At 48.1% G+C, this 13,331-nt stretch overlaps 1 protein-coding gene and 1 pseudogene across 1 annotated transcript; one reads left to right on the forward strand and one right to left on the reverse strand.

Annotated features, from left to right (window-relative positions):
• The first annotated feature begins 6,295 nt into the window (after positions 1–6,295).
• LOC121850396 lies at positions 6,296–6,444 on the forward strand (annotated as a pseudogene).
• A 1,574-nt stretch (positions 6,445–8,018) lies between these two features.
• LOC103186250 (bcl-2-like protein 1) lies at positions 8,019–11,533 on the reverse strand. Its single transcript, XM_007905152.2, has 2 exons — positions 11,032–11,533; positions 8,019–9,505 (listed from the first exon to the last, which is right to left on the reverse strand). The coding sequence occupies exons 1-2, from the start codon at positions 11,485–11,487 to the stop codon at positions 9,368–9,370; spliced, it is 594 nt and encodes a 197-aa protein (XP_007903343.1). The 5' UTR covers positions 11,488–11,533; the 3' UTR covers positions 8,019–9,367.
• Positions 11,534–13,331: the final 1,798 nt, after the last annotated feature.

Raw genomic sequence — 13,331 nt, forward strand, 5'->3', positions numbered from 1 at the left:
ACGAGGAACACTGGCATTTATTGAAATCAAAGGCTGGTGTAATTATTATTTTAAGAAGAAAGTTTCCACATAATTAAAAGGACAACATTCAGTGAAATTAAACCATCAATCAGAGAGACACTGACAGCAAAGTTCCTTCTTTTACATTGATTAAAGAGAGCTGCCAATGTAAACATTTCACAGTTAGCCATGAAGATTGTTAGGGCACAAGGCAGTCTGTAAACACCATGTGAAGGATTCCTGACAAAAAAGGTATTTTGTGAAGCTTAAGGTTTATTTGCTGAAAAGCTGGTACAGAGTTTCTGGGGAAAAAGCAGTTACAAATAATTACTTTTTGTCAATTGTCATTCAAAATACAACTTTACATGATTTACATTTACAAAGCATCAAGTTACTGATATGTTCATATCGCAAACAACTCACTGCATATCTGTGATGTGTAACGAAACCCAGCAAAATGAAACACTTTGGAAATAGGTTTTGTATTGGATGCACAGTTTCCATACATATTAGATAAATACATGAATACCAGCCACTACTATGATAAATTAGATTGCACAGATTGGGAGAATGTAGCCCTTTTACTGGAAAGAATTCACAGCACATTTAAGCACAGTGTGTTGGGTGACTGATTGCACTCTGTTGTGGGATGCGGGTTCTCAGCGGGAACTAGTCTGAGACGGGTCCTGTCTGTGTTATTGTCCCATATCTGTGCTGATGGCTGATTACACAATGACATGCCACATGGCGAGCGATAGAACCATGAAAACATAAGATGTTGATAGAGGGTTAATTGTCTGCTGGTCATTGTAATAGACCATTCAGGAGTAATAATAATTATTGTAGAAATAGATGGATATTTATGGAGCGAGGCACAAGGTAGTAAGCTTGTGAAGGAAAGTATCAATAGCTACGTGATTAAAAATCAAGTCACAGAAAGCATCAACAAACACTGTGCTTTGGGAGTGGGATATAGTTTGTAGATAATTCTTGATTTTATAATGGTTGAGGACTTCTGATGGTATATGCATTCTTCAAGACATTAGCTGCAGACTCAGGAATCATACGAAACTAGAGGAAGATTTTAAATTCAGCACCTCATTTGGCTAAGATTCAAAGGGTGGCTTCCTTACAATACTCATAATGAACAGAAATCACCTCAAATTCTCATGGGGTTAAGAGCTATATCAAATGCAAGGATTATTATTATTATTATACATTCAAGTTAAAATTTCAACAAAATGGTTAAGGGAATGGAATGTGCAATGGTTAAGGGTTTATGAGGAGCGACCAAGTAAATTGGCCATGTTCACGTTGGAAAAGAGAAGATTGAGAGGTGACATGATTGCTGTCTTTAAGATGCTAAAGGGGCAAAACAATATGGATCATGACAGGCTGTTTCAACTTGTCCAGAATAGTAAAACCAGAGGACATGGCCTGCGATTGAAGGGGAAATCTACGCAAACACTATTTCAGTGAGCGAATAGTGAACCTGTGGAACAGGCTTCCTAGGGAGATGGTTGAAGAAGGAAGCGTTAATTCTTTCAAACACAGATTAGATAGTTTTCTTTTAGGAAATAATATTATGGGATATTGTACAGAGGGAGCTTTGGACATATGTGCATGCGACCGGCAGGAAGGTGAAAGGTGACAAGATAGAACCTGGTCTTTTTTCATCTAACATTTCTTATGTTCTTATGAATCTTCTTAAATATACCTGAAAAACAATTCTGGATGCTTTCCAATGTGAACCAAAAATAAAAGTAAGATCAATTCAAAATAATCCCTTTGTTCAGGTGGAGAAAGCAGGTACCAGTTTGAACTGTCATAAACAAACATAACATGCAATAACTGAACATAAGCACTCGTCTTGCAAATGAGAGGACCTGGGTTCGATTCCTGGGCATGGCGAAACATTGTGCAAGTTTCTTTACTCCACACGCCTCTGTTTTCCTAGCAGTAAGTAGGAACCCGCTTGTTAGTCGATTGATGGATCACTTTTGAAATCTCTTTAAAAAAGTTGATCACTCAATCCACGACTGTTCGTGGGACACTTACTGCCTTGCTCAACTGGCTGCCGCGTTTTGCCCACAAAATATACAGCCTATTCACTTTACAATATATTCTGTGAAGTGCTTTGTGATGTCTCGAAGACGTAATAAGGTGCAATATGAAATGCAGGAATATTATAAAATCCTATGAACCATCCAGGCCCTGTCCAGTGATTGGAACCAACAATATGACTGGTGTCTTGGGGCCATGCTGTTACTTGACAATTGCAATGCTTTCAGAAATTTGTGAGGAAGGAAACTAAAGAAGGGTGAGGCTCTATGGAGTCATTGAGCCAATTCAGGAAGACACTGTTTGTCTAAAGCAAACTTACTGGATAGCTCAGTTGGTTGAGTATTGTTTATGGGACCGGAAGGATCTTGGTTTGAATCCCTATGGGTTTGCTCAGCTTTTTCACACTTTTGTGGTCGATCGTAATTTCACTCCAACGTGAGAAATTAAACCCTCTATTTAGGAGACAAGTGCCGAGACCATGGGGTTAAGCGATCTTGGGAAAAACCGGCACAGGAAATACAGGGTGACCAAAAATTTGTGATATGTATCCTATTATCTAAAAAAACCAAAAATATCATAATTTCTGTTACATAGAACTAGCATTTGGAGCAACAGGTATGCTTTAAAGACTGAAACAAGCAAATCCCTCAACGAAATGGCCACATATCACCAGAAAGAATAGAAATCAAGCAAATTAAATAAAATTACGGAAAAAAATCTTTGGGAACAACAGCGTCCAAAGCACAGGCAGCCATAGGGGATGATCGAGAACTAATGAAAAGTAAATCTTTGCAAACTGATGGAATTAATGATAGTCTCCAATGAAGCTTGACTGGGTTATGAGTTCCATGTGGGAACATTCATTCACTTTTTAAAATATATTTATGCCTTTGCTCCAGTGTCTGGCTTTGCAATCTCACTCGGAAACGCACATCCTTCAGCCTGAAGCAACCAACATGATTTTTTAATAACAATTAAACATCAAAACGTCAGACTGAAATCTCACCACTTCTTTCAAATAAACTAAAGTCTTCCAAAAGTCTGCATTCTCAAGCCCAGGAGCGAGAAGAGACTGATAATTCCCACAGTATTTCTGAAATGTCCTTCCTCCACTCCTCCAAAAGCATGACTTTGTTCACGAGGGCACAGACGTCTTATGACAAGAACAGGAACTATGAGGAGATGTGAGATTTTTTTTGAAATTTGAATTCTAAGATAAACAGATGTCATTATTTTCTATTATTCTATTCTATTGGTTCGATCCAGAACTATTGGCTCCACCAACTCGTCAGGATTCGATCCAAAATGCCACATGGAAAACAACAACAACAACAAGGAAACGTGCAGAAAGACCAGCCAGGATTAGTTGTTCTTCATCGGTGAGTAGCAATACCCATTGTTTTATCCTGTTATCCATTCAGTAACTCAAATAGCTTCCTGGACCAGCCAAACTCATCTTTTCTAATTCAAATGATATGTTGACCTACAAATACCATCACTGCTCTGTGAAGAAACCTTGTGAACTGCTTTGAGATGTTCTCAATGTTAAAGGTACCACATCAAATGTAAAGATTATTATTATTTACTGTGTAACTGGGAAGCCAATACATTAGAAAAGTGAAAACTTCAGGTCAAAGCAGCAATTGTTGAAATTTGAAGATTCCTCTCTGTGTTGTGAGAATATTCCTTAGTACTTTACATCTAAGTTGTTAACAGAAAGATGCTACTTGGGTTTCCAAGTAATAAGAATGCAGACAGGACACCCAATTTCCTCTATTCCTCTTTTTAAGGTATTGATGCATGCCCAGGTGTGATTCCACAAGCATCATTTAGTCTCTAATACTTCAACTAAGTTGCCACTCTTATGAATCCACACAACAAATACTGACAGGATATGCAACCATTGGGGAAGACTGACTTGATCCATCCCAACCTCCAATCCTAACTTACAATCAATAATTAAGATTTATCAGTAGCACTGACTCAGAAACTATGGAAATGAAAGCTATGCCACAAAAATGATCATATTCACTCAAAAAAACTTAGCAATTTCTATATTAGTAACCCACTACAGTAATAACCCATCTACGTGGAGTCCTGTCGCTCAGTGGTAAGAGCACTCATCTCGCAAACAAGAGATCTGGGTTTGATTCCCGGAAGGGCGAAATGTTTGTCTAGCAGTGAATAGGAAGCCAGTTGTTAGTTGAATGGCAGATCGCTTTTCCGGGAGTAATAATCCCTCAAAAAAATAATAATTTGGTCACTCAATCCACGACCGTTTGTGGGATGCTGCTGTGCGCATTTGGCTGCCCACAAATTTACAGTCAATTCACTTTATAGTAAATTCTGTGAAGCGCTTTGAGACATGTAGAAAACATGATAAGGCACAATATCAAATGAAAAGATTATTATTGTTATTATCTATGGTTAATTAGTTATGTTGCTTGTGCTGCTTTGCATAAGAGGAATACCATCCTCAGAATAATACTGGTACAAGCAGATTATGTGGGAGGTGGAAACTGTAGAGTTAAAAGCTATATAAAAAACATGACTGTCACATTTAAAGCTTGAGTGTTGACACGTGTTTTTATTAGGTAAATACTTAATTCAATTAGTTTCACAATACTGTTGTAGAATGGGTGTTATTGGTGTGATGAACACTTGACAGTTGACTTATTGCAAAGCTTCTGATGCGGGTTTGAAGCCTTCCAGGTAAGGGAGAGACAGAAGGCTGTTTAAGCAACCCCCTTCTCAATTAAATTCCATTGTATTCAATTTCAAGCTGTGTACACTCCATCCCTGGTCTTTTTTGTAACACTTCCTGGATTTTTGCTGACTAGTTGTGATCTTGTCTTTTTTTGGGTGTTAAATGGTGTTTGAGTGTTACATTATTGGGGTCTTATGTTAATGTGTAAAATGTTTATCTCTATGTTTCTTTGTTTCATCTCCATTTTAAGGGATTATTAATAATCCTTGCATTATTGGCAGCCAGTCAAAGTCAGTCTGTGATTAAAGGAAAATTCTCTTAAGAAGAGAAAAAATTGCCAACGGACCATCTGGCACAACGACGCACATTGATACAAATTATTCTTTCACTAAATGAGATTATCAAGTTCTTTCAAACATATTTTCCATGAAGGCAATCTTCTTTAAAGGAATTTTTTTTAATAATGGTATTAAGTGTACTGTAACTACAGAGACAAAGCCTTTAGCTGCACAAACAGCATTGCTCTTCATCAAGCTGTTTGTTTTACTTCTTCAGTGCAGAATCAAGTCATAGGTGGGACTAGACATTTATCTGGTAAATTGGTCCTTATCAAATAATTCAAACAAAAGTCTATATTTAACACAGAAATCAATTATAGTAATTCAATTAGTTTTGTGAGTTTATATTCCTTGAGCCCACATGAAAGCAAAACATACCAAATGCTAATTATTTTCATTGTCTGCCTGTGGTTGTGAACCAGCCAATATTATGCTTCCACAGTTAGAAATTGTTCCAATCATCTCATGGTGGAAGAATTTGAGATCCACGCACCCCCACATGGTTAACCCTGACATGTTTAGCAACCCTCACATCCTGATACTGTGCTTCCAAGACAAGTTACTTGTTCAAGAAGTCATTCTTTTATGTCTGAGACCAGGCACACAAAGTATATACGCACTGGGTAAAACAGACTAGAACCATTCACTTTGCCCCAGCTTTCACTGGATATTAATCATGAGGAGTGACCCTGGCCCTAGTGTTGCTGTGGACAATTGTAATTTTCTCCTCTGCCTGACTGTAGTCAGCTAAACCCAGCACAAGTCAGGGATTGAACTGGTCATTTTTGCCCCAACAAGGTTCAGGTTCAAACCAGAAACCAATTTACCCACTGGACCATCAGCAAGCTCAATTGTTTAGATTTCTCACTGCATGCTAATTCATTCTTTTGGCTGTAAACCGAGTAAGCATGAATATACTTGCAATATTAATGCTGCTTCCTATAGTCTAACTCTCTTACAACAATTCGCATGTACACAACACCCTTCAAGTGGAGTAGCCTCTCAGAGAACTTAATAGGGGCGGAGGTTGATTTTGAGCCAGGGAGGGGGGAGGCCACCGAAACAATGGTCGAAGATCTGAAAATGGGAAAGGAAGGGGCAAGGCAGACTCATTGAGGGAGAGACCTCCAAAGTTTTGTGGCTCTCTTACAAACGCACCCTCTTATACTATCTCATTCACACTCACATCACTTCACAGCCTTTTGGCTAAGATCAAGTGTAGTTTCTGTTCACATCAGTTACTGCTTAAACTAAAGCAAAGATGGGAAAGTTCTCCTGTTGAGATTGCCTTGTGTTGGTCACCATAACCCAATCTCACCCAGAACTGGATCATTATAAGAAGGATTGAGCTGTGCCGCCCGCCCTCTGTTGGTTGGGGGACGGTATTGCAGCACTTCCCACGTGAAGAGTGAGATCTGCCCTCACACACACAGAGACAGACACACACACAGACAGACAGACACACAGACAGACAGACATAGCCTCACACATACACACACACACACACACACAGACAGACACACACACAGACAGAGACACACAGAGACAGACACACAGACAGACAGATACACACACACACAGACAGACAGACAGACAGACACAGACATGGCCTCACACACACACACAGACAGAGACACAGACACACAGAGACAGACACACACACGGCAGACAGACACGGCCTCACACACACACACAGACAGAGACACACAGAGACAGACACACACACAGACAGAGACACACAGATACACACACACAGACAGAGACAGACACGGCCTCACACACACACACACACTGAGATCTGCCTTCACTCGGAGGAAGCGGAGACACTGGCATTAGTTGAGCCCCTGGTCACTCGGCTCAGGCTCGGCTCGCGCTGCCAGAGGCCATCCCATCACCTGACCTGCGCAGGAAGTAGTGAAGACATGGTTCAGGTCTGCATTCAATCTAATTAGGTTAATGGGTGTGAGGAGCCCTAATCTCACTCACACTCCAGCTCAGTCTCTCTCTCACACACACGCCCTCTATCCTGACGTGAAACTCGCTGTATGAATGCAATTTGTTGTTGATTGTCAATTCTCTCTCACACTACAGCACAGCCACAATGAGGATCAGCCTGAAGGTGTTCCTCTCACTGTGACAGAGAATGTTTTGGAAATGGAATTTTTGATAAAAATAAAATGTCTAAATATTCACTGCGACTGTATGTGGGTGAGTGGAGGGGGGGTGGGAGTGTGTGTGTGGGCTGTGTTTGATGGGGGGGGGAGACTGTTTGTGTGGGGGAGGGGCAGGAGAGGTTGTGTCCAGGCTAAGGTTGGTGTCCACCACGGCCCCCAAGGTATGAATCAACAATTGGGAACTGCAGCCTACAGTATCTTCCAATCAATTCCCTTATTGTCTTTGCTTGGGCTGTGCAGAACCACGATTTTGCACTTTATATTGGATATGTTCCTGCTAGAGAGGAGACACCATCAGTCATTTGCAAAGCATCATAACTGTGTTAAAGCTGTCCAATAATTGCCCGGAGAAGCCGAGTAAGGCCAAACATAGATTGACATTGAAAGTTTATCTTCAAACTGGGACTATGAGCAGAAAGACTGGTAAAAAGTGAAGGTTTAGATTTTTGTTAGAGGCTAATAGCAACCTACACTTTATTTACGGCTCAGTTGTCATATCTCACACAGTGTCCTCTGAACCACAGTATTCTTCTAATAAAAGCTTGTTGTTCAGCTTTGTGAAGAACTTTGTGTTTTAGATTAAATAAGTTTTCCAAAGTTCAAGAGATTGTAAAAGGCAATTTATTGATACAGCACTTAAATAACATATTCCATTTCCTTGACTGTACAATCTACAGAAGTGAAAAACCAAAATATAAAAAGGTGAAGTGAAAATAACAGTAGAGAGCTCCATTGAGGAGTGAGCACTAGCACAGACACGATGGGGAGAGAGCAGGGAATGGGGTTAGGGTAGAGAGCTCTAGCGAGGAGCGAACTCCGGCACAGATATGATGGGGAAATTCATAGACAGACAACAAACAATTCCACTTACTCACAGACACAGGACATATAAACATGAGCAGCAATTTCACAAGCACAGGTACACGTGTATTAAGTCACTTGCACAGAGTACTTGATCAGTGTTAAGTTTGTGGCATTGAAATTAGTGTGAGGACACAAATATATTTCATCTTAACAATACAGGAATGAATTGATAAGAAATTTGAAATCCATATTAGATGTCATTAAATAAAACAACTCATTGGAAACGTGCAGCCACAGAGGATGTGTGATGAACCCGTAAATGTTACCGCTAAACATCCCCTCTCACTGGGGCAGCCCAATTTTGGCTTTAAGCATTCTTGTGACGTAGCTGTACCACAGATATGCTCACAAGTAGCTGAGCTCAGACATGCTTTACCATTCACTCCAATTAACAGGCTCGATTCTAACACATCAGCAGCAATGAAAGTGAGGAATTATTTCAGGAATAAAATTAAACATATGCAACTTTATGAAACAAAACATTTACAGACATTAAACCATTGTGACGCACTTTGTGAGTCACCTCCAATTATATCACAATCACTAAATGTTGTGCCGTTGAACATTGCTGGAGCCAGGCCTGATGAACAGGAACAGCTTCCCCTGACGAGCAGAGTTTACAGCACAGGCAGAGAACAGCTTGCACGCATACAGCATCCTCTACACAGGGAAGCGTCTCATTGGCAGAGAAGTTAAGCTTCAACAACAACTTGCACTTAAATAGCACCATTCACACAGGGCAGCGCCTGGGAGCGCTTCCAGTGAAATCTCACATATTGAGAACAGTTGGTGTGTAATTAAGAAAGTTGATCATTTTAAATGTTGATCTTAGGATAAAGGCATCATAGGAATGGGATCTGATACCATGTGGTGAAGCCTCTTGCAGTCTCTCCTTTTGCTGCTATTCCCAGGTCACTGTGGCTGTGCTACTTGTCTTCAGTCCAGGCTCTGTCAGGGTCATTTCCCAACAAAGTGAGCCTAAAATCAGCATATGGTGGGTCGGGGGGGGGCAATGCCAGGACAATGCAATCGTCCATCATTCCTCACACAGGCTACTGACTTGCGGCTGCTGCAGCCTTGGCTTTTCATGTTGTTTTGTGCAAATAACCAGCACTCTTGTCAAAACATCCCCATTGCCTGATCGCCTGTAAACTGAGCAGCCACATTGCGCACACACACCCCACCCAACACTGCAGTCCAGTCCAGACGTGTAAACTTTGTTATCTTCTCCGGGCCAGGAACACGGCGATAGCCAGACCGGCGCCCACAGCCACCAGAGTCATCAGCCAGGTCACGGTCTCCTGTATGTGGCGGCTCCGGGCAGCTGCATTATTGCCGTACAGGGCCACAAAAGCCTCCTGTGTAAACACAACAGCAAATGGTTACAGCATTGGAGCTGCTGTGCTGTCAGTGGCCATCTCCCGTGAAGCTCGGCCCCGGCCAGAGCTCGGCTCCGGTCACTCGGCCCCGGCCACTCGGCCCCGGCCAGAGCTCGGCTCCGGTCACTCGGCCCCGGCCAGAGCTCGGCTCCGGTCACTCGGCCCCGGCCAGAGCTCGGCTCCGGTCACTCGGCCCCGGCCAGAGCTCGGCTCCGGTCACTCGGCCCCGGCCAGAGCTCGGCTCCGGTCACTCGGCCCCGGCCAGAGCTCGGCTCCGGTCACTCGGCCCCGGCCAGAGCTCGGCTCCGGTCACTCGGCCCCGGCCAGAGCTCGGCTCCGGTCACTCGGCCCCGGCCAGAGCTCGGCTCCGGTCACTCGGCCCCGGCCAGAGATCGGCTCCGGTCACTCGGCCCGGCCAGAGCTCGGGTTCTTTCATTGGTTCTTGTGAATCTCCAGCCGTAAAACCAAACAAATGAACAAAACAGAAGCCAAGAAACTGCCCACTATAATCCCCCACACCGCCCGCCCGCTCCGGGAACCACCCCACCGCCCGCCCGCTCCGGGACCCACCCCACCGCCCGCCCGCTCCGGGAACTACCCCACCGCCCGCCCGCTCCGGGACCCACCCCACCGCCCGCCCGCTCCGGGAACCACCCCACCGCCCGCCCGCTCCGGGAACCACCCCACCGCCCGCCCGCTCCCGGAACCACCCCACCGCCCGCCCGCTCCCGGAACCCGGGGGAAAAACGGGTGGGGAGGGTAGACACTGGGGGGGGGAGGGCAGGACCCCCGGGGGGGGGGGGCAGGACCCCGGGGGGGGGCAGGACCCCGGGGGGTGGGGGGCAGGACCCCGGGGGGTGGGGGGCAGGACCCCGGGGGGTGGGGGGCAGGACCCCCGGGGGTGGGGGCAGGACCCCCGGGGGGGGGGCAGGACCCCGGGGGGTAGGGGCAGGACCCCGGGGGGGAGGGGGGCAGGACCCCGGGGGGGAGGGGGGCAGGACCCCCGGGGGGGTGGGGCAGGACCCCGGGGGGGGGGGGCAGGACCCCGGGGGGAGGGGGGCAGGACCCTGGGGGGGGCAGGACCCCGGGGGGGGGGGGGCAGGACCCGGGGGGGGGGGCAGGACCCCGGGGGGGGGTGGGGGCAGGACCCCCGGGGGGGGTGGGGGGCAGGACCCCCGGGGGGGGGTGGGGCAGGACCCCGGGGGGGGGCAGGACCCCCGGGGGGTGGGGGGCAGGACCCCCGGGGGGGGGGGCAGGACCCCCGGGGGGGGGGGGCAGGACCCCGGGGGGGGCAGGACCCCCGGGGGGGGGGCAGGACCCCGGGGGTGGGGGCAGGACCCCGGGGGGGGGGCAGGACCCCGGGGGGGGGGCAGGACCCCGGGGGGGGGGCAGGACCCCGGGGGGGGGGTGGGGGCAGGACCCCCGGGGGGGGGGGCAGGACCCCCGGGGGGGGGGGGCAGGACCCCCGGGGGGGGGGGCAGGACCCCCGGGGGGGGGGCACTAACCCAGCCGCCGTGCTGCAGGATCCAGGGCTGCAGATTGCTCTCCATGTAGATGATCATCCAGGACGCGATGCGCGGGACGAGCGGCGCCATCTCCTTGTCCAGACTCTCGGCGCTCAGAGCGCCGCCGAAGCAGAAAAAGGCGACGATGCGGCCCCAGTTGACGCCATCGCGGAACAGCTCTCCGACCACCTGCTCAAAGCGCTGGTACGCGGTGTCGGGGGTGACATGGAGTTGGGCCGCGAGGCCGCGGAAAGCCCTGCGGTACCTCAGCTCGAACTCCTCGGCCGCCTCCCGCAGCGCCACCCGGACCCGCTCCGCCTCCTCCTCCTCCTCCGGCCCCGCGCTACCCGGCCCCGCGGCCTGGGCCTGGGCCTCGCTCGGCGGCCAACAGTGCCCCCGCTGCCGGAGCTTATAGCCCAGGAAATCCTCCACCAGAGCCCGGCTGCTCAGCGCCATCCCCGCCTCACCCACTGCGCATGGCCCGGGGCTGTGTGTGTGTGTGTGTGTGTGGGACTGTGTGTGTGTGTAGGGCTGTGTGTGTGGGGTGTGTGTGTGTGTGTGTAGGGCTGTGGGGGGGTGGGGCTGTGTATGTGTGTGTGTAGGGCTGTGTATGTGTGTGTATAGGGCTGTGTATGTGTGTGTGTAGGGCTGTGTATGTGTGTGTATAGGGCTGTGTATGTGTGTGTGTAGGGCTGTGTATGTGTGTGTATAGGGCTGTGTATGTGTGTGTGTAGGGCTGTGTGTGTGTGTAGGGCTGTGTGTGTGGGGTGTGTGTGTGTGTGGGGGACTGTGTGTGTGTGTAGGGCTGTGTGTGGGGTGTGTGTGTGTGTGTATGGGACTGTGTGTGTGTGTAGGGCTGTGTGTGTGGGGTGTGTGTGTGTGTAGGGCTGTGGGGGGGGTGGGGCTGTGTGTGTGTGTAGGGCTGTGTGTGTGTGTGGGGGGCTGTGGGGGGGTGGGGCTGTGTATGTGTGTGTGTAGGGCTGTGTATGTGTGTGTATAGGGCTGTGTGTGTGTAGGGCTGTGTATGTATGTGTGTATAGGGCTGTGTGTTTGTGTGTAGGGCTGTGTATGTGTGTGTATAGGGCTGTGTGTGTGTGTGTAGGGCTGTGTATGTGTGTGTATAGGGCTGTGTGTGTGTGTAGGGCTGTGTATGTATGTGTGTATAGGACTATGTGTGTGTGTGTGTGTGGGGCTGTGTGTGTGTGTGTGTAGGGCTGTGTATGTGTGTATAGGGCTGTGTGTGTGTAGGGCTGTGTGTGTGTGTGTATAGGGCTGTGTGTGTGTGTAGGGCTGTGTATGTATGTGTGTATAGGACTATGTGTGTGTGTGTGTGGGGCTGTGTATGTGTGTATAGGGCTGTGTGTGTGTAGGGCTGTGTGTGTGTGTGTATAGGGCTGTGTGTGTGTGTAGGGCTGTGTATGTATGTGTGTATAGGACTATGTGTGTGTGTGTGTGTAGGGCTGTGCGCATGAGTAGGGCTGTGTGTGTGTGAACAGAGCTGTGTGTGGCACCCAAGCTCCTCTCCACAGGCTACAGATCATCCTCTGTAGCCCGTGTCCTCTCCCGCACCAGACTCCGTGACCCTATCCTGACTCAACCCCACCGGCTTCCCATCACACAGAGGATATAGTTCAAGATCCTGGACCTCCCTTTAAAGCCCTCCACAGACTTTCTCCCCCCACCCCCCAACCTCTGCGAGCTTCCAACCCCCTACCATCCTTCTCGCTCCCTCCATTCAGCAGGCTCTGGCCTGCTTCACATCTTGCCTCTCTGCCCCACCATCTGGAACACCATTCCAGTCCCTCACCTCACCCCCTCCTCTGCCTCCTTCAAGACCCGTCCCAAGATCCTCCTCTTCGACCAGGCCTTTGGTCATCCTCCTACCCCTTCCCTCCCCGCCCTCCAGATCGTAACTACCAGCTCGGGTGCGGATCCCTAACTGTCCAGCACCTTGGGACGTCCTGACGTGAAAGGCACCATACAAATGTTTCGCTCACAAAACATAGTCATTACACTTTACATGATGGAATCCTGTAGCTCAGTGTAGCAAGTGGGAGACCTGGGTTTGATTCCCTGGGGTGAAACCTGAGGCAAGTTTCTTTACCCAGCAGTGAGTAGGAACCCGGTTGTTCTCAAAGCCGGTCAGGAACCTCGGTGTTCTGTTCGACCCTGAGCTGTCCTTTCTCCCTGATATCTGCGCCACAACTGACACTGCCTTCCATCACCTCCGGAATATCGCCAGACTGTGGCACTATCTCACCCCTCACGCGGCTGAAACTCTGGTCCACGTCTTTATCACC

Source organism: Callorhinchus milii, unplaced genomic scaffold, assembly GCF_018977255.1.
Source record: "Callorhinchus milii isolate IMCB2004 unplaced genomic scaffold, IMCB_Cmil_1.0 Scaffold18, whole genome shotgun sequence".
Classification (NCBI taxonomy): Eukaryota; Metazoa; Chordata; class Chondrichthyes; order Chimaeriformes; family Callorhinchidae; genus Callorhinchus; species Callorhinchus milii.

What these genes read in the sequence shown, in the direction of transcription:
- LOC103186250 (XM_007905152.2), bottom strand. Translation starts at nt 11,487, where the DNA reads ATGGCGCTGAGCAGCCGGGCTCTGGTGGAGGATTTCCTGGGCTATAAG. An exon ending in TCCTGCAGCACGGCGGCTGG is followed by an intron (nt 9,506 to 11,031) that starts GTTAGTGCCCCC and finishes GTGTTTACACAG; the next exon opens with GAGGCTTTTGTGGCCCTGTA.